The sequence below is a fragment of the Erpetoichthys calabaricus genome, chromosome 7, assembly GCF_900747795.2.
Source record: "Erpetoichthys calabaricus chromosome 7, fErpCal1.3, whole genome shotgun sequence".
Classification (NCBI taxonomy): domain Eukaryota; kingdom Metazoa; phylum Chordata; class Cladistia; order Polypteriformes; family Polypteridae; genus Erpetoichthys; species Erpetoichthys calabaricus.
Genome location: NC_041400.2, coordinates 189157767 through 189177588, shown reverse-complemented (window position 1 = coordinate 189177588; position 19822 = coordinate 189157767). Strand labels below are relative to the sequence as shown.

The following is a 19822-nucleotide window of genomic DNA, read 5'->3' as shown; positions in this document are numbered from 1 at the left end:
AAACGTGTGGTGGACTTGAATATGGTGTCCATCTGTCTGTGTCCGGGAAGCTTATCACACACGTTGTCATTATGGGGTGTTGTGTGTAGAATTCTGAGGGAAAAAATGAATTTAATCCATTTTGGAATAAGGCTGTAACATAACAAAATGTGGAGAAAGTGATGCGCTGGGAATACTTTCTGGATGCACTGTAGAATGAAAACCTGCAGCCATGGTGGTCATCCAGGACCGGAGTTGGGAACCCCTGTTCTAGATGAATGATTTTAAGATCTTTCTGTTATTCAGCAGATTTCTTTATTTACAAAAAAAGCAAAACAAAAAAAAGCAACATCACCCATGAAATTTAACAGCACCTTAACAAAAATGATTCTTTTACTTTTTCTTTTTCTAAAAAATTTATACATTTAAAATTCATCAATAAAAGTCAAAGTTTTTAAATTCTTATTTTCATTCTTTGCAAATTGTAAGATTTCCTTTGTCACGTACATTCAGTGAATTTCTTCCGAATACAGAGAGTCACTTGCATTGTTTGCAGCAGTCCTACCTACTCTGGTGCACATTTCCATCCTGACCGTTATCATACAGTAGCTAAGCGTATTCTCAATAAAGTCACCATATTTTCAGTATCAGTGGTGTGTAAAAGAGAGGGATGTCAGTGGAATGGTGAGGATGCAGGGAGTAGAGTTGGTGAAGGTGGATGAGTTTAAATACTTGGGATCAACAGTACAGAGTAATGGGGCGTGAGGACGAGAAGTGAAAAATAGAGTACAGGTAGGGTGGAATGGGTGGAGAAGAGTGTTGGGAGTGATTTGTGACAGACGGGTATCAGCAAGAGTGAAAGGGAAGATCTACAGGACGGTAGTGAGACTAGCTGTGTTATATGGGTTGGAGACGGTGGCACAGGAGACAGAGCTGGAGGTGGCAGAGTTAAAGATGCTAAGATTTGCATTGGGTGTGATGAGGATGGACAGGATTAGAAATGAGGACATTTATGGGTCAGCTCAGGTTGGACAGTAGGGAGACAGTCAGAGAGGCGAGATTGTGTTGGTTTGGACATGTGCAGAGGAGAGATGCTGGGTATATTGGGAGAAGGGTGCTAAGGATAGAGCTGACAGGGAAGAGGAAAAGGGGAAGGCCTAAGAAAAGGTTTATAGAGAGGACATGCAGGTGATGGGTGATATGGAAGAAGATGAACCACTGTGATGTTACTCATATCCTTAGCCCGACATCCACATATCACATGTGTTTACAAAGTGTGTTTTAATAAGTTTACATGTGTTTAAAGCGTGTGGGAGGGGTATTTTAAGGCTTGTTTATTTATATGGTCTTTCTATATGGTGGATTTTCACCTATCGTTGATGGGTCTGGAACGTAACTTCCGCGATAGGTGGGGGATCACTGTAATGTGCATATTTGGATGTCAACATACAATCACCTTTTATATTTTATTAAAGTATGGGATGAAACTAATTCCAGCTTAAGTTAATGGGTTCTCTGTAATGGAAATTCAAAATGTGAGTAGGTCTGAAACTACAGTACAACAACAAAATGTAATTTTTCACCCAAAGATTCACATCAATTGGTTCTTCCTTTTATTGTCACATCATTGCAGTTGTTTTGTTCCAGTAATCATCTTCTTTTTGTCCCACCATAACCTGTTTAAAAAACAAAAAATATATAGTGTCACACTAATTCTCCCAATGCTTTTTTTTATAAAATGTTATGTATCACATTGAGATCAGGATAGGTGCATCTCTAGGCCTACCAACTCTAGTACCGATCACACTGCAGTACTTGGTTAACACAGTCCAAGTAACTATGGTGCTCTGTTTGAAGAAGTCGGCTCTCATTTTAAACCATAATTGGGATGGCGGTTATTGGAATAACAATAAAAATACTTTGCTTTCATTGCACGATTTGATTTGCAAAGATTTTGTTTGAATAGTGAATACTAATGATCTTCAAAACATTTTATCAGACGAGAGTCATTGTCATAACACTATTGCCTTCTGAAAAATAAAAAAATATTTTAAGAATATATACAAATCGTTCACTGACCAGATGCCGTTCTTGTCCCAGGCGTACTCTGATGTGCTGTGGCGTTTGTGTTAAACATGCTTCTTCCTGGGCTCACATTTGACTGAGACCTGAATTAATAGTCGCAAAGGGAAAAAAATTAGCACTCTCAACATTTTAAGCACTGCAGTATCCCTAACATATAAAGATACACTGTGGCAGGTGGCCAGGATGCCCAAAGTGTGGAAGGGCCGGGGAAAAGAGGATTATCGGGACAGTTTCTTCCCTGGGCCGATAGAGGGCAGACCCTTTGGTTTTCAGTGGGGCCACGGGTTATGAGCATGGAGGCTCAACCCTGTTGGAACCCGTGGCCACCGCCAGGGGGCGCATGGACCTTTCCAGGGCCTTATTTGGTCACACTTCCGCCACACCCGGAAGTGTGGCCGGAAGAAGCTCGTTACCATCCAGGTGCCTTATAAAAAGGAGCCGCCTCACTCCAGAAGAGGAGAGGACAAAGCCTGAAGAGGAGTGGAGGGAGAAGGACTGGCAGCAGAAGGGACTGAAAGGTGTTAGTGGTGCTGCGTTGTGCTTATGGGTATTGTAGACTGGTAAGAAACTATAAATAAACGTGTGGTGTGTGGTAAACCTGTCTCCTGCCTGTCTGGGTTATGGTGGCAGAATTTCCCCTTGGATTAATAACCTATCTATCTATCTATCTATCAATCTATCAATCTATCTATCTATCAGAACGCCCCCTAGTGGCTACAACAGACATTGTAGAATACTGGAAGATCAGGGCTTTCCTTCTAAATTACAAAAGTAGTGCTGGGGAACAATCCACATCTTTATTAAAAATTAGCATTTTATTATACAACTAGTCATTAAGCCCGTTACAATAACGGGCGCTAGAACAGTAGTGCATAAACATTAGTAGGAAAATCCATCCATCCATTTTCCAACCCGCTGAATCCAAACACAGGGTCACGGGGGTCTGCTGGAGCCAATCCCAGCCAACACAGGGCACAAGGCAGGAACCAATCCCGGGCAGGGTGCCAACCCACACACCAAGCATACACTAGGGCCAATTTAGAATCGCCAATCCACCTAACCTGCATGTCTTTGGACTGTGGGAGGAAACCCACGCAGACACTGGGAGAACATGCAAACTCCACGCAGGGAGGACCCGGGAAGCAAACCCAGGTCCCCAGGTCTCCCAACTGTGAGGCAGCAGTGCTACCCACTGCGCCGCCTTAGTAGGAACAGTCTATATTAAACGGCAAGGGACTTTGCCCTCATTCTTTTTGTTGGTTGTATTTTTCTTTGTCTTTCAGCCTTACTTTTGTTGATGTTTAGTTGCTGAGCCGACCATTCTTCGTTGGCTGCTGCCGTGTATTGTGTGTCTTTAATTTTCTGTGACAGTAATACTGGCTTGTACGTCCATAATATACCTTTAATTTTCTCTGGCAGTAATACAGGCGTGCGCGTCGGTAATATGCCTTTAATCTCCTCTGACAGTAATACTGGCTTGTATGTGGCTGTAATATGGGTCACTGTATTGTGTACCTTTAATTTCCTCTCGCAGTAATACTGGTTTGTATTTCCATAAAACGCCTGTAACTTTCTCTGACAGTAATATCGCGCATCGCACTGTACCCCGCGCATGCGCACTTCACAAGAAGACACCCACACACGGACACCTGGATGCACATAGGGATTTTATTAAAGAGGATGGTATGGAAGGGAGAGGACCAGGGGAGAAGATAAATGAACAATGCTGGATAGGATGAGATGGGTAAGCTGAAAAGGAAAGTCTACATCATAGGCCCAAGGACTCTGAAGGGTCTGGAGAGAAGATCTCAGCTCTGTAGAATCCCCAATTGAATTAGAGATCTTTCCGGTTCTTTTAAAGGAGGAGATTGCAACACCCACCCAAAATAAGACATAAATCGATTGCAACGAGTGCAGAATGAGGCTGATAGAACCTTAACTCAGAAAAGAAAATCTGAGCACATCACTCCAGTTCTAATGTCATTACCATGGTTACATGTGTCATTTAGAACTGACTTTAAAAATACTGCTTATGGTTTATAAAGCCTTCAATAATCTGCTCCATCTTATATTTTAGAATGTCTGACACCTTACACTCCAAATCGTAACCTTAGATCTTCAAATGAGGGTCTGCTTAGAATTCCAAGAGCTAAACCTCAAAGAAGTGGTGAGGCGGCCTTCTGCTGTTATGCACCTCAAATCTGGAATAGCTGACCGATAGAAATTCACCAGGCTAATATGGTGGAGCACTTTAAAAAACTGTTGAACACACATTACTTTAACATGGCTTTCTCAGAGCTTCATTTTAGTGTAACCCTGATGTTCTGTATATGCATTTAATTATCACTGTTATCATATCTCCACAATCCGTACTAACCCCTACTTTCTCTGCTGTTCTTTTTGTGGTTTTCTGGGATGCCCTTCTGCGCCACTACCACCTGATCAGGGTGCCATGCAGTCCCTCCATTGATGGATTGAAGGCCAGAGGTCCACATGACCATCATCATCAAATTCTTCCATGTGAAGCCTGAAAACCATGAGGACTGATTGAGATCATTTATGTTAGGGGGGCTGGGTGGTCTTGTGGCCTTGGAACCCCTGCAGATTTTGTTTTTTTTTTTTTCTCCTGCCGTCTGTAGTTTTTTTTTGTTTGTTTGTTTTTTCTGTCCTCCTGGCCATCAGACTTTACTTTTCTTCTGTGTTAATTACTATTGCCTACTTTTATTCTTATATTTTGTCCTTTTTTTCTTCCTGTGAATCTCCAAAATACTCCATGCCTATTGTATTATCGTAGTAGATTTCCAAGCTATAAAAATCTGGAGACTGCTTTAACTGGTATTCAGAACTTTACTTTTAAAAGTCCTGGATCTGCATTAATGATAATAAAGACCCCCTTTTGTTAAATTAAAATACTGTGGCTTATTTTCTTCCACAAAGCACAACAAATATTTTATTGGACGCATCCATATTAGTGTTGCAAATGTTTTACTGGAATGCGGTCCACTCGGGAGTGACGTCATTCCCAGCTCTGCGAGATCAATGGAACGCAGCACAAGAACGCATCCATGGGGTGCCCCACATGTAAGGGAAACAACAAAGGATAACCCCAAAAGAAAAATGGCTACCCATTACATGAGAGAAAAACCAGTCCAAGGCAGACCCGGAAATGCCAACACAACAACTAACTCCATCTATAAAAATACTGTGGTCCACTGGGTCGAAAGCAGCACTCAGGTCACGAAACACCATAACTGAACGTTCCTAAACATCAGAAGCCATCAATAATTGTGAATCACGACTCTGTGTGACCCAAATTAGGACAACACGTGACCCAAAATAGGTTGTGACCCTGAGTTTAAGAACCTATGCACTATACAAAAAAAAAATGAATACAATGAAAAAATATTCAATTATAGAGTTATAAAATAAAAATAACCTTCTGTTTCCAAATAGGTATCCCAAAACACCTCCTGCTCCCATTCCACTCCAGAACCCTGGTCCAGTGTTTCGCTGATGATATGGTCCAGTGAAGGCATTACTAAATCCATATCCACTGTTGTAGTTTCCATAGCCTGCAATTTAATACATATATATTATATTACATATAGACAATCTTTAAAGTATACTTACCCTAAAATATGCATTGTTAAATGTTTATCTACAAATGGGCTACTGAGCATTGAGCCTGGGCGTTTGGCCGGCACCCGAGGAGCAGTCGATTCTGGTCGCTCCCACTGAGCATTTTGTGAAGAGCGGGAGTGACCGGAAAGAGGATGGCTCGCCGCGTAAGGCCAAGAAGGCAGCGGGGAGTCGGGACTTGGGATGTGAAAGCCCCAGCGTGAGAGTGCCCTGGTCGCTGGGGAGCCCAAGTCACAGTCTGGTTAAGCAAACCAGAGCCAGGGATCGGCGAGGGAAACAGACCAGCAGGAGAATGCAGAGAGAAGGTCAGCTGCAAGTAGGGTGGCTCCCCTGGTGCATAGCCTGGACAGGAGAAGCAGGGGAGTCACCAGTAGGCTTTGTGTTAAAGGACAGCTTCCAGCCATTGTTTTAACCTCGGATTTTAGAAGATTTTATTTTTATTGGATTATTTATTTGAAGGTTTTGATGCAAAGCACTATTTATTTGAACACTGCTTTGTTATGTTGATTTTTAAATAAAAGCACTTTGCACTTTTTGCACCATCCCCTTGTTTGATTGTTTGTGCCTCACTGCCTAGCTCATCGGTGACATTACCGACGGTGTCGGGTTCAGAGCTCCCAGAATCAAGATGGGAGCATGGAGCGAACCCGCATCGTCACAACAAGATGTCATCTATTGCACTGCTGCATATGAGGTGATGAGGTGGCATTCAGTGCTCTAATAGCAACAGGGTAGAAACTGTCATTCAGTCTATTAGTCTTTGTTTTGATGCTCCTATATCTTCTGCCTGATGGTAACAGTTGGAACACGTCATGAGCGGGGTGTGAGGAGTCTTTTAAGATGTTTTCTGCTTTCCTGAGGCAGCGAGAGCTGTGCAGTTCATCCATTGACCCCCTTCTTTTTGACACCCACTGCACCTGGAAAGGGGTCTCAAAAGGTGTCAAAAGACAGGGCCTGTTAAAGCCCGTTGCGGCACTTCTTGTGTGATAATGGGCTATACAAAAATAAATTGCATTGTACAGTATTGTGTAACAAGAGATTTGCAAGAAATCTTAAAATCCTATTTTTGCTTTGTCATTCTGGAGGTTAATGTTGTCCGATAATTGAAAAAAATGAACTTAAATGATTTTAGCACAACGCTGTAACGTAACAAAACATGAACCAAGTGAAGGGGTCTGAACGCTTTCCGAAGGCGCCGTATTATATGAATAAAAAGCACATGAATGGCTTGAATACATAAACCTAAATATCAGGATAGCTATTACCTTTTCTTTTTCCAACTTACCTGAATATTCAGTTTTGAATCCAGGAGGTGGAGGGGCAGCTGAGCCAAAACCACCTGAATAATCATTTGCCCCCATGGCTCCTGGAACATCATTTGGAAAGCGCTCTTGTCCTTGCAATGGCCTGCACAGGAACATCTTATAAACCCCATATGCAATCAACAAGAGGATGGCAATGACAGCTACCGACATTCCTCCGTTATCACTTTGGTACTTCATATTGTCGGATTTATCCTGGTTAAAGTACGATCCAAAGCCGTTATTGTCATATGCGCCCTTGTTTCTTTGTCTTCCGCTGTCTGTAAGTTCAATGGTGTACTCCAGCCCACATGACCCTTTAAGCACATATGGATCTTCGGGATAGTTGTAGCCTTCACAATTAACTTCAACCTTTCCAAACCGATAGGAGTAATCCATGTCTGCTTTACATTCCCACTGCAAATAAAACAAGAAAAAAGTAAAAGAGAAGTGTCAGAATAATGCAGTCAAATGTTTGTATCAGTTTGGAAAAACGCACCTTTTGTCATGATGAACATTTTATATCTTGAATATGAAAGACAATTGTTAGGAACTCCAATGTTCATATTGTCAAAGGAGCTGACAATTGAGACAACTGAGGAAGATGCGTGCAGGAAAAGCCAAGGGACCAGATGGAGTGAGTCAGTCCTAAAGTTCTTATGGTCTGTGCTGACCAACTCTGCGGTGTCCCTTGTCATCTGTACAGTTTGTCCTCAAGTCTTAGGAATGTGCCAGTGCGGTGGAAAACACCCTGTAGTCATCAGGCGTCTCTTCACCTGATGACTACAGACCAATGGCACTTAAATCTTACGTCATGGAGACATTGTGAAGCTGGTCCTGGACTGTATGAGTCCTCTTGTGGCAGACCACCTGGACCCACTGCAGTTTGCCTATCGGGCAAAGATTGGAGTGGAGGATATCATTGTATATCTGCTCTATAAGGCTGCACAAAGCTTGCAGAACTGTAAGGATTACATTTTTTGATTTCTCCAGTGACTTAAATACCATCCAGCCATCCTTTTTAAGGGGTAAACTCAAAGATAAGCAGGTGAATGAGCCTGTGGTATTCTGGGTAAAGGACTATGTGTTGGGCAGACTGTAAGAACTGTGGGAGCAACACTGGAGAACCACAAGCACCACCACTCTTCCCTCAGTACACCTCAAGACTATAAATATAACAGCAGGTCATGCGACTTGCAGAAATTCTCAGATGATTCTGCACTTATGGGGTGTATTGATAAGGGGGATGAGACAGGGGAGAGCAGTCAGGGGAGAAATTTGTTTAAGTTGCATATTCTTTGAGCATCAGTACATTCAGCAAAACCAAGGAAATGGTTATTGAAAGCACCAACAAGTCACATTGTCTGGTCACTGTTCAATGATCACAAGAACGGTGAGCAAAAATCCCCGGGGGGATTTAGTGAATGACCTGCAGAAAGCTGGGACCAAAGTAACAAAGGCTACCATCAGTAACACACTACGCCACCAGGGACTCAAATCCTGCAGTGCCAGATGTGACCCCTGCTTAAGCCAGTACATGTGCAGGCCCGTCTGAAGTTTGCTAGAGAGCATTTGGATGATCCAGACGAGGATTGGGAGAATGTCATATGGTCAGATGAAAAAACTCTACTCGTTATGTTTGGAGGAGAAAGAATGCTGAGTTGCATCCAAAGAACACCATACCTACTGTAAAGCATGGGGGTGGAAACATCATGCTTTGGGGCTGTTTTTCTGCAAAGGGACCAGGACGACTGAGCCGTGTAAAGGAAAGAATGAATGGGGCCATGTATCGTCAGATTTTGAGTGAAAACCTCCTTCCATCAGCAAGGGCATTGAAGATGAAACGTGGCTGGGTCTTTCAGCATGACAATGATCCCAAACACACCGCCCGGGTAACGAAGGAGTGGCTTCGTAAGAAGCATTTCAAGGTCCTGGAGTGGCCTAGCCAGTCTCCAGATCTCAACCCCATAGAAAATCTTTGGAGGGAGTTGAAAGTCCGTGTTGCCCAGCGACAGCCCCAAAGCATCACTGCTCTAGAGGAGCTCTGCATGAAGGAATGGGCCAAAATACCAGCAACAGTGTGTGAAAACCTTGTGAAGACTTACAGAAAACGTTTGACCTCTGTCATTGCCAACAAAGGGTATATAACAAAGTACTGAGATGAACTTTTGTAATTGACCAAATACTTTTTTTCCACCATAATTTGCAAATAAATTCTTCAAAAATCGGACAATGTGATTTTCTGGATTTTTTTTCTCATTTTGTCTCTCATAGTTGAGGTATACCTGTGATGAAAATTACAGGCCTCTCTCATCTTTTTAAGTGGGAGAACTTGCACAATTGGTGGCTGACTAAATACTTTTTTGCCCCACTGTACATGGGTAAAATATGAAAAATATAAAAATGTTGGGTGGAACATTCTTTTAAAACATGTACTTATTTAAACAAAATCTTTCAGTTTTTGTGATTCTTAACCTGTCAGAAAACATGTGGGTTATTAAGTGTATATTGTATGTTGTAATGATTAAAGTTAGAATGCACACAATTCAGGAACCTTCGGGTTTCTTTGACATGTTTGTTTAACTTTCCCCAAGCAAACTAAAGTGTGTTACAGAGAGGAAGATATGGCCCCCGATTGCATTAAGCAAAAAACTAATAATAATAATAATTTGGACGTGAGTGTCAGTAGACTTTGCACCCTCGGAACCGAGCTACCTTAACTATTCTATAACAGTTCAGTAATTTGGAGGATGCTACACCGATCCCTCTCCCACCTTGGACAGAGGCAGTGGTGCAGTAAGAATTATGTCTCTGGACTTCTCTAGCGCCTTCAACACCATCCAACCTCTGCTCCTTAAGCGCTGGTATAGCACCATCCATTGTCATGATGGTTACAAAAGAAAGACATGGCAGTACAGCCTCCACCACCAAACTAACAAGTTATCAGCAAGTGTAAAAATGACTGAACAATACCTGCACATCTACGCCATCCCAGCCTTTGTTCTGACACTGGACTACTTCTGGTACAAAAGCACTGCATCCTGCAGAGCCCCCAGTGCACTGTAACTGAGGGACAGGACTTGTCCTTCGGGAATTGGTGTACCGGCCTCGGTACAGGGTGAGAACTTGAATATCTCGAAGTAGGACACTACCTGCAAGTAAAGTTTAACCGTATTAAAATCGACAATTAATGGACAGAAAGAATAATCTGGAATGACATAACAACAACATTTATTTATAAATTGTATTGTATTGACCCCCTTCTTTTGACACCCACTGCACGCCCAGCCTACCTGGAAAGGGGTCTCTCTTTGAACTGCCTTTCCTGAGGTTTCTTCCATTTTTCCCTACTAGGTTTTTTTGGGAGTATTTCCTTGTCTTCTTAGAGAGTCAAGGCTGGGGGGCTGTCAAGAGGCAGGGCCTGTTAAAGCCCATTGCAGCACTTCCTGTGTGATTTTGGGCTCTACAAAAATAAACTATTGTATTGTATTGTATTGTCTGCGGTGGGCTGGCGCCCTGCCCGGGGTTTGTTTCCTGCCTTGTGTCCGGTGTTTGCTGGGATTGGCTCCAGCAGACCTCTGTGACCCTGTAGTTAGGATATAGCGGGTTGGATAATGGATGGATGGAAGTTAGCTGTGGGTGGCACGGTGGTGCAGTGGGTAGCGCTTCTGCCTCGCAGTTGGAAGACCTGGGGACCTGGGTTTGCTTCCCGGGTCCTCCCTGCGTGGAGTTTGCATGTTCTCCCCGTGTCTGCGTGGGTTTCCTCCCACAGACCACAGACATGCTGGTTAGGTGGATTGGCGATTCTAAATTGGCCCTAGTGTGTGCTTGGTGTGTGGGTGTGTTTGTGTGTGTCCTGCGGTGGGTTGGCACCCTGCCCGGGATTGTTTCCTGCCTTGTGCCCTGTGTTGGCTGGGATTGACTCCAGCAGACCCCCGTGACCCTGTGTTCGGATTCAGCGGGTTGGAAAATGGATGGATGGATGGAAGTTAGCTGTGTGCCTTGGATGGATGGATTAAATACATCAATAAAATGTCCGTATTCTTCAGTCATAACCAACTACGACTCCATCTTAATATCTTGCCAGCATGCAGGCTGTTCATTACAGATAATGAATCTGAGCACATCACAACGCTCCGATGTCTTCCATTCTTGGCCCACTGTAATGCCAGTAATATTGCCACCATTTCAAGAAACTTCAAAAGACTTTGTTGGACAGTTATACAATACAATACAATTTATTTTTGTATAGCCCAAAATCACACAAGAAGTGCCGCAATGGGCTTTAACAGGCCCTGCCTCTTAACAGCCCCCCAGCTTTGACTCTCTTAAGAAGATAAGGAAAAATTCCCACAAAAAAACCCTTTTAGGGTTTTGGAAGAAACCTTGGGAAAGGCATTTTAAAAAGAGACCCCTTTCCAGGTAGGTTGGGCATGCAGTGGGTGTCAAAAAGAAGGGGGTCAATACAATACAATACAATACACAGAACAAATCCTCAATACAGTATAAAAATAAAAATATTACAAGTATGGAGCAGAGTTTAACAGTAGATGATATCCCATAATATGATTTGGATTTGTTTAGTGGATTTGTTATCTTATCTTATCCAAAGATCTTGACTCTACATTGTTCTCCTCTCTTACTAAATGAATCTTAACCTGGAGAGGTCTACAAATTTTTACATCTAAGATGTCTCACTTAAAGGTTTTCCAGTGCTGTCTCTGTATAAACACAGGGAACTCCAGCGCCTGAAGATGGAGCCTGAGTTGAACTGAAAGCCTGCATATTGTAATCTTTCTAGTTAGCTAATAACAGGGGTCATTTTCCTTAACTTCTCATTACATCCATAATGGCTAAGACGGCACAACACCCTACTACTACAGACATACAAGACACCGAAATGTACCAACCGCTACTACATGGAATTGAAGACCCGGTAGAAGAAACTGGCACACATGGACAGGGACATCTTCTTCTTAACAAAAGGCAAAAAGGAAAATCTGGTCCTGAAAGGCATCATGATAAGGAATCCAACCATACACACTTATAATACATCTAAGATGTCTCACTTGAAGGTTTTCCAATGCTGTATCTGTCCTGGTGTCCATAAACACAGGGAACTCCAGTTTCTGTATTCCATCTTGCCTGAAGAAGGGGCCTGAGTTGCCTCAAAAGCTTGCATATTGTATTCTTTTTAGTTAGCCAATAAAAGGTGTCATTTTGCTTGGCTTTTCTCTACATTCATAATGGCTAACATGGTACAACACCCTAGTACTATAGTTAGCCAGTAAAAAGGGTCATTCAGCTTAACTTCTCACCACATCCACAATGGCTTTCTTGGACTGTTATCTTATCTCTACTACATTGTTCTCCTCTCTTGCTAAATGAATCTTAACCTGGAGAGGTCTGTTAATTTTTCATATCTAAGATGTCTCACTTAAAGGTTTTCCAGTAATGCCTCTGTATAAACACAGGGAACTCCAGTGCCTGAAGAAGGGGCCTGAGTTGAACTGAAAGCCTGCATATTGTAATCTTTCTAGTTAGCTAATAAAAGGGGTCATTTTCTTTAACTTCTCATTACATCCATAATGGCTAAGATGACACAACACCCTACTACTATAGACATACAAGACACCGAAATGTACCGACAGCTACTACATGGAATTGAAGACCCGGTAGAAGAAACTGGTACACATGGACAGGGATATCTTCTTCTTAACAAAAGGCAAAAAGGAACATCTGATCCTGAAAGGCATCATGATAAGGAATCCAACCATACACACTTATAATACATCTAAGATGTCTCACTTGAAGGTTTTCCAACACTGTATCTGTCCTGGTGTCCATAAACACAGGGAACTCCAGTTTCTGTATTCCATCTCACCTGAAGAAAGGGCCTGAGTTGCCTCGAAAGCCAGCATATTGTAATCTGTTCAGTTAGCCAATAAAAGGTGCCATTCTGCTTGACTTCTCATTATATCCATAGTGGCTTTCTTGGACCGTTATCTTATCCAAAGATCTTGACTAGACATTGTTCTCCTCTCTTACTAAATGAATCTTAACCTGGAGAGTTCTATTATTTTTTTACATTTAAGATGTCTCACTTGAAGGTTTTCCAATGCAGTTCCTGTCCTGGTGTGTATATATAAACACAGGGAACTCCAGTTTCTGTATTCCATCTCACCTGAAGAAGGAACCCGAGTTGCCTCGAAAGCCGGCATATTGTAATCTGTTCAGTTAGCCAATAAAAGGGGTCATTCTGCTTAACTTCTCACCACATTCATAATAGCTAACGTGGTACAACACCCTAGTACTACCAAAGTGAATACAGATATTTTGCCAGAAAACCCTTCCCTGCCTGCTCCTAGAAATTCAGGAATATAAAATTCTGTGCCTGATCTTTTGATCCATCTGTAAATATTGGAATCATATCAAAATAAAACATAGGTTAACAATTTCTACCAATTCATAGATCCTACATTCTGATAATCTCTAATGAAGAGTCAAGTCTACCATTGGAAAAGGTAACAACCAAGAAGGAGTAACTGATAACGCCACACTAGATGCATATATAACTTGAGGGGGATATTTACGATTGCTGTTTGCTCGCTGCCTATCAGTCCAAATATTCCCAGATATCCCATCATTTGCTTGACTGGTAGAAGAAACAGCCAATCACCACTAATTTCCAGCAACAAGCCTGCCCAGTAGACTGATGAGAGGAGTTCAACATCAATGATTTGTGATAGTTGTTCCAGAGTTCCATATACAAATAGGTAGAAGTGTCAGGGATGGGATATCCGTCTATGCAGGAGCCTTGATTGCATTAATGTTAGCGGTACAATGGATTGAAAAGGTTAGTCCAATAAGATCGGTGGTTTGTTCAGATTCCAGTTCATGCCCATATAGCCAAAAACAGGGTTCTCCAACTCCGGTTCTGGAGGGCCGCAGTGTCTGCAGGTTTTCATTCTAACTATTTTCTTAATTAGTGACCGGTTTGTGCTGTTAATTAACTTCTTTTGAATATATTTTAATCGAATTGCTTCATTTCTTTCTTTACAATGCACCCAAACAGAAATGAAATGTGAAGTGAGGGAGCCAACAGAAAACCAACTAAGTCAGGGCCTCAAAGTCCAACCAGTTGCTTAATTAAGCACCCAGTCTTGTCGTTAATTAAACTTGTTCTTTAATTCCGTGGCTTGTTGCTGCTCTCATTGTGCAATAGCTGACACTTCCGAAATTGTTGATTTTCTCTTTTCTAAGAGCTCTGTGAAAATGTTTTGTGGACCCGAGAAGATCAGCATTCCTGAGACCTTCACGTTTCTTTATTTTCAGATATTCCGTGATCCGTCGTACTTTGCTAGTCATGTTTGGCTCGTTCTGTATGCTGTTATTGTTTCATCCATCCATTATCCAACCCGCTATATCCTAAGGACAGGGTCATGGGAGTCTGCCGGAGCCAATCCCAGCCAACAAACCAGCCCGGAAACAAACCCCGGGCAGGGCGCCAGCCCACCTCATGGCATACACACCCACACACCAAGCGCACACTAGGGACAATTTAGAATCGCCAGTCCACCTAACCTGCATGTCTTTGGACTGTGGGAGGAAACTGGAGCACCTGGAGGAAACCCAAACAGACACGGGGAGAACATGCAAACTCCACGCAGGGAAGAACCAGGAAGCGAACCCAGGTCTCCTAACTGCGAGGCAGCAGCGCTACCCACTGCGCCACCGTGCCGCCCCATGTTGTTATTGTTTAGAAGCTAATTAAGCAAAATGACACCCTTTATTAGCTAACTAAAAAAAAATACAATATGCAAGCTTTCGAGACAACTCAGGCTCCTTCTTCAGGCAAGATGTAATCTTCAGGTAGCTGAAGAAGGGCCTGAGTTGCCTCAAAAGCTTGCATATTGTAATCTTTTTAGTTAGCCAATAAAAGGTGTCATTCTGCTTGACTTCTCACTATATCCATAATGGTTAACACGGTACAACACCCTAGTACTACAGCTAATTGGCTCATTTTGTACCTCGTTATTGTTTGGCAGCTATTTAAGGAAAAACAATTAAGGGGTCTGAGACTTCAAGGGCAGGTTAATTAAAATGAAATCAAAAGAAGTTAATTAGAAGTCAAAAGAGGTCACTAATCAATACATTGATTACAACAATACGCATGGCTCCTGTCAATAATGGAGAATCCACTGCATCCACTAAACAGTGTCATCTCCAGACAGAGGAGCAGCTTCAGCGACAGACTGCTGTCACCGTCCTGCTCACTGACAGACTGAGGAGATCGTTCCTCCTCCACACTATGCGACTCTTACGTTAGCATTATCCAAAGTTATTGTCTGTTATACCTGCATTGTTATCACTCTTTAATTTAATATTGTTTTTTTGTATCAGTATGCTGCTGCTGGAGTATGTAAATTTCCCCTTGGGATTAACAAAGTATCTATCTATCTATCTATCTATCTAGACTATCTATCTATCTTGCGCCTTCAACACAATCCAACCTCTGCTCCTTAGGGACAAGCTGACAGAGATGGGAGTAGATTCATACCTGGTGGCATGGATCGTGGACTATCTTAAAGACAGACCTCAGTATGTGCGTCTTGGGAACTGCACATCTGACATTATGGTCAGCAACACAGGAGCACCACAGGGAACTGTACTTTCTCTGGTCCTGTTCAGCCTATATACATCGGACTTCCAACACAACTCGGAGTCCTGCCACATGCAAAAGTTCACTGATGACACTGCTATCGTGGGCTGCATCAGGAATGGGCAGGAGGAGGAGTATAGCAACCTAATCAATGACTTTGTTAAATGGTGCGACTCAAACCACCTACACCTGAACACCAGCAAAACCAAGGAGCTGGTGGTGGATTTTAGGAGGCCCAGACCCCTCATGGACCCTGTGATCATCAGAGGTGACTGTGTGCAGACGGTACAGAACTATAAATACCTGGGAAGGCAGCTGGATGATAAATTAGACTGGACTGCCAATACTGATGCTCTGTGTAAGAAAGGACTGAGCCAGTTATACTTCCTTAGAAGGCTGGCGTCCTTCAACATCTGCAATAAGATGCTGCAGATGTTCTATCAGACGGTTGTGGTGAGTGCCCTCCTCTACGCGGTGGTGTGCTGGGGAGGCAGCATAAAGAAGAAAGACGCCTCACGTCTGGACAAACTGGTGAGGAAGGCAGGCTCTATTGTTGGCATGGAGCTGGACAGTTTGACATCTGTGGCAGAGCGGCGGGCGCTGAGCAGACTCCTATCAATTATGGAAAATCCACTGCATCCACTGAACAGGATCATCTCCAGACAGAGGAGCAGCTTCAGCGACAGACTGCTGTCACCGTCCTGCTCCACTGACAGACTGAGGAGATTGTTCCTCCCAAACTATGCGACTATTCAATTCCACCCGGGGGGGGGGGTACACCGTTAACATTATATAAAGTTATTGTCTGTTTTTACCTGCATTATTGTCAATCTTTAATTTAATACTGTTTTTTGTATCAGTAAGGTGCTGCTGGAGTATGTGAATTTCCCCTTGGGATTAATAAAGTATCTATCTATCTATCTAATTGAGAAAAGGGTTAGAATGGGAATAAGGAATGAGAACATGCCGATCCATGCTCCATACCAGGTGGTGGCAGTAAAGCACCGAACTGTTGTTTGCCAACCGTCAGTAAAACAACAAGACTTTTTATGACACAAGGGGGCAAAATAGCATTGGATTAAAGACAAGAATCAGCACCTAATTAAGCAAATGGTTGGAGTTTGAGGGCCTGACTTAGTTGGTCTTCTGCAAGTTCCCTCTCTTCATTTCTTTCCTTAAACAGAAATGAAATGTGAGGAAATTCAGGGAAAAAATCTTAAAAAAAGTAAATTAAAATGAATGGAAAAGAATTTAATTAGCAGCAAAAACAGGTCACTAATTATTAGAAAAGGGTTTGAATAAAAACCTGCAGCAACTGTTGTCCTCCAGGACCGGAGTTGGAAACCCCTGGGACATAGTAAGGAGAACATGTTGATCCACACTCCATACCAGGTGGTGGCGGTAATGCACCAAATTGTTGTTTGCTAACTGCCAGTAAAACAACAACAAAACCTTTTATGACACAAGGGGGCGAAACAACTTGATGGTAGTCAGTAGGGAAGCTAAATAATTTTTGCTGACCGCAAAACGCTCGACATATTCAAACGGCCTTACTGTGAAGTGTTGCGACGAAGTAAGGCAACGATACCTTATGAGACACACGACTTTATCTTTTCTAACAAATAGACTCGACAAGGCACATCACTTAAAGAGACGCATTATAGTCCTTTAAAGGGTATGCAAGTCCTTACACTCCGCCATATCGACATGATACCGTACAACATACTCTTCAGTACCATTACAGAATCGACGAAATGTTGGCACGCCTCTTTGGCTCACAAATTCTTAATCTGCTGTAAAGTTTACAGACTCGGATACGACAGCAGACATTCTAGAAACAAAATTCTGTGCTTTTTCGCTTACTTTATTATTATAGTTAGCTTACCTGGATCACTCCAACTTACAGCGAGGCCAACCCACAGCGGAAAGGCAAAAGCCGCAAATATAAACTTCATGATGTCGCGCTTGTAAAAAAAAAAAGCAAATCGGGAAAATCAAGCAACGTTCTTGTTTTATAAATGCAAACGTTTTCACATGCGCCTTAGAATGTCATTTAGGCAGAATAAAAATGAGCAATCAGATGACCAGATATTAATGTCCAGTTTAAATACGACACGGTTGCGTTAGATTTTCATCATCCTCGGTGAAACGCACTCTACATTGTACTTCCGGGTTCCAGTACGCATGCGTCACCCACAAAGTGACTTTTTATTTTTTTAAGGAAGAGTACGTATTGTATGGTTCGCGTATGCGTATACAGCCTTATCATTAAAAGCACTAACAGGTGAAGTGAATAACATGGATAATCATGTTACAGTGGCAGCTGTCAAGGGATGGGATATATTAGTCAGGAAGTGAGCGGTTTGTTCTAGAAGGCGATGTGGTGGACGCAGGAGAAAATGGGCAAGCGTAAGGATCTGGGAAACTTTGACAAGTACTACAAAATTGTGAATGGCTGGGACAACCGGGTCACAGCATTTCCAAAACGGCGGGTCTTGTTGGGTGTTCCTGGTATGCAGTGGTGAGCACCTAGATGCTGCAAGGAAGGACAACCAGTGAACCAGCAACAGGATCATGGGTGCCCAAGGCTCGCTGATGCATGTGGAAAGCGAAGGCTAGCGGCGCCTAGCCCACCTGCTCCGATCGTACACACACAGCCGTTTCTGAGCAATCTGAATAGGACGACCTCTAATGGTAAGGGCGCATCACTGCAGCCCCATGTAGAGATTCCTATCTTTATTTTGTTTAGAAAATTTTGTCCGGACCGGAACTCAAATGTTTATGTTGTGCGTCACAGCAGCAGCTGTACTGTCTGGACTATGCAGAGCATAATCTGTTGATCAGAAATGGCCTTGGGCGACGCGACATTTTTTTAAACAATACAAACCTACGCACATTCGGACTCCAAGCGAATGTCCAATTACATTGTTTTATATTTTCGCATACTAGTGATGTTCAGTCTTAACGTCTGACGACCTACACAGTCCAAGAATAACACGAACAACAGCAACGTTGATGATGACGCCAATAATAATAATCATCAAAGTGTAGCATTGAAGAGACAAACATGGAGAAATAAAATTAAACGATCGAAACAGCAACAGGACTGTAGCTCTTTGGTGAATTGCAATTGCTGAAACCTGATAAACCCAAACGATGATCGTCACCCAAATGGACATGCATTAAAACTTGTGTTAAAACTTAGCAAATATCGTCCTCTGTTGCCCACCACCATTTGTGAGATTCGCTGTGGGCACACTAAATGTGTGAATGTTGAATGTGAATTTTGGGAATTAATAAAGTATCTATCTATCTATCTATCTATCTATCTATCTATCTATCTATCTATCTATCTATCTAAAGCAGTTGTTAGTTTTTATGGATAGGTAGATTGCATTATTTGCATATGGTAAATAGGAATTGTGGGTAAAGATTCCTATTTAAAGATAATTGTATTCTCAGTTTCACTGAATGTTGTCATTATGCTAAGTTTTAAACTTAATTGAATCATTTAAAGGACAAGTAAATGTTAAGGTAATGTCTTCATAAAAAAAGTTATGTAAATAATCTGCCACCATAATCCAAAGGCACACGTTCAGCTGGTGGTTTAAATAAGTAACTATAGAATATAAAGGCTTAAGCCGTCAAGAGTGTTTTTTTCAAACAAATACTAAATGCAATAAGTAAAGACTGTGAATATTGATCGATTTTTCATTATTTTCTGAAACGGCACCCCTCAAGAGCAAATTTTTCTGAGACAGTGTTGTAAACAGATGTTGCTTTAACTCGACGTTCTCAAATTGTGAAATCAAGGTCCTAAATACTTCACTGTCCCCAGTCCTGTCTCCAGGTCTCAATGTACAGGTCTGGCAGTGATTATTTAATAATAATGGATGGCTGGGTAGTTGTGCAATGTTTACCTGTTTAAGACACGATAGCAGGATGTATTGTGAGAAGAAGACAAGTCAGCGGAGGCAGTGTGATGCTCTCCTGACATTCATGTGGATGTCACTTTGACATGTACCACCTAACTAAATATTGTTGCAGAATCCAATAGGGGCATGGCCATGGGACCACAGCTCCCATGCTGCCCTGCCTTGTGGGCAGCCATGCTGGGGTTTGCCAGACAGGACACTTCCACCCACTGTACTGGGGG

At 42.4% G+C, this 19822-nt stretch overlaps 1 protein-coding gene across 1 annotated transcript; it reads right to left on the bottom strand.

The window, feature by feature from the left end:
- Positions 1–328: 328 nt before the first annotated feature.
- saraf (store-operated calcium entry-associated regulatory factor) lies at positions 329–17839 on the bottom strand. Its single transcript, XM_028805846.2, has 6 exons — positions 17552–17839; positions 9978–10156; positions 6989–7421; positions 5501–5636; positions 2059–2147; positions 329–1655 (listed from the first exon to the last, which is right to left on the bottom strand). The coding sequence occupies exons 1-6, from the start codon at positions 17619–17621 to the stop codon at positions 1630–1632; spliced, it is 933 nt and encodes a 310-aa protein (XP_028661679.1). The 5' UTR covers positions 17622–17839; the 3' UTR covers positions 329–1629.
- Positions 17840–19822: the final 1983 nt, after the last annotated feature.

Bases quoted from the DNA above. Each gene is read 5' to 3' on its own strand.
- saraf (XM_028805846.2), bottom strand. From the start codon at position 17,621: ATGAAGTTTATATTTGCGGCTTTTGCCTTTCCGCTGTGGGTTGGCCTC. The intron at 7,422-9,977 runs GTATTGTTCAGT...TTTTATTTGCAG, and splicing joins GGGATGGCGTAGATGTGCAG to TGGGAATGTAAAGCAGACAT. The intron at 1,656-2,058 runs GTCAGTGAACGA...TTTTTTAAACAG, and splicing joins TGGGACAAGAACGGCATCTG to GTTATGGTGGGACAAAAAGA.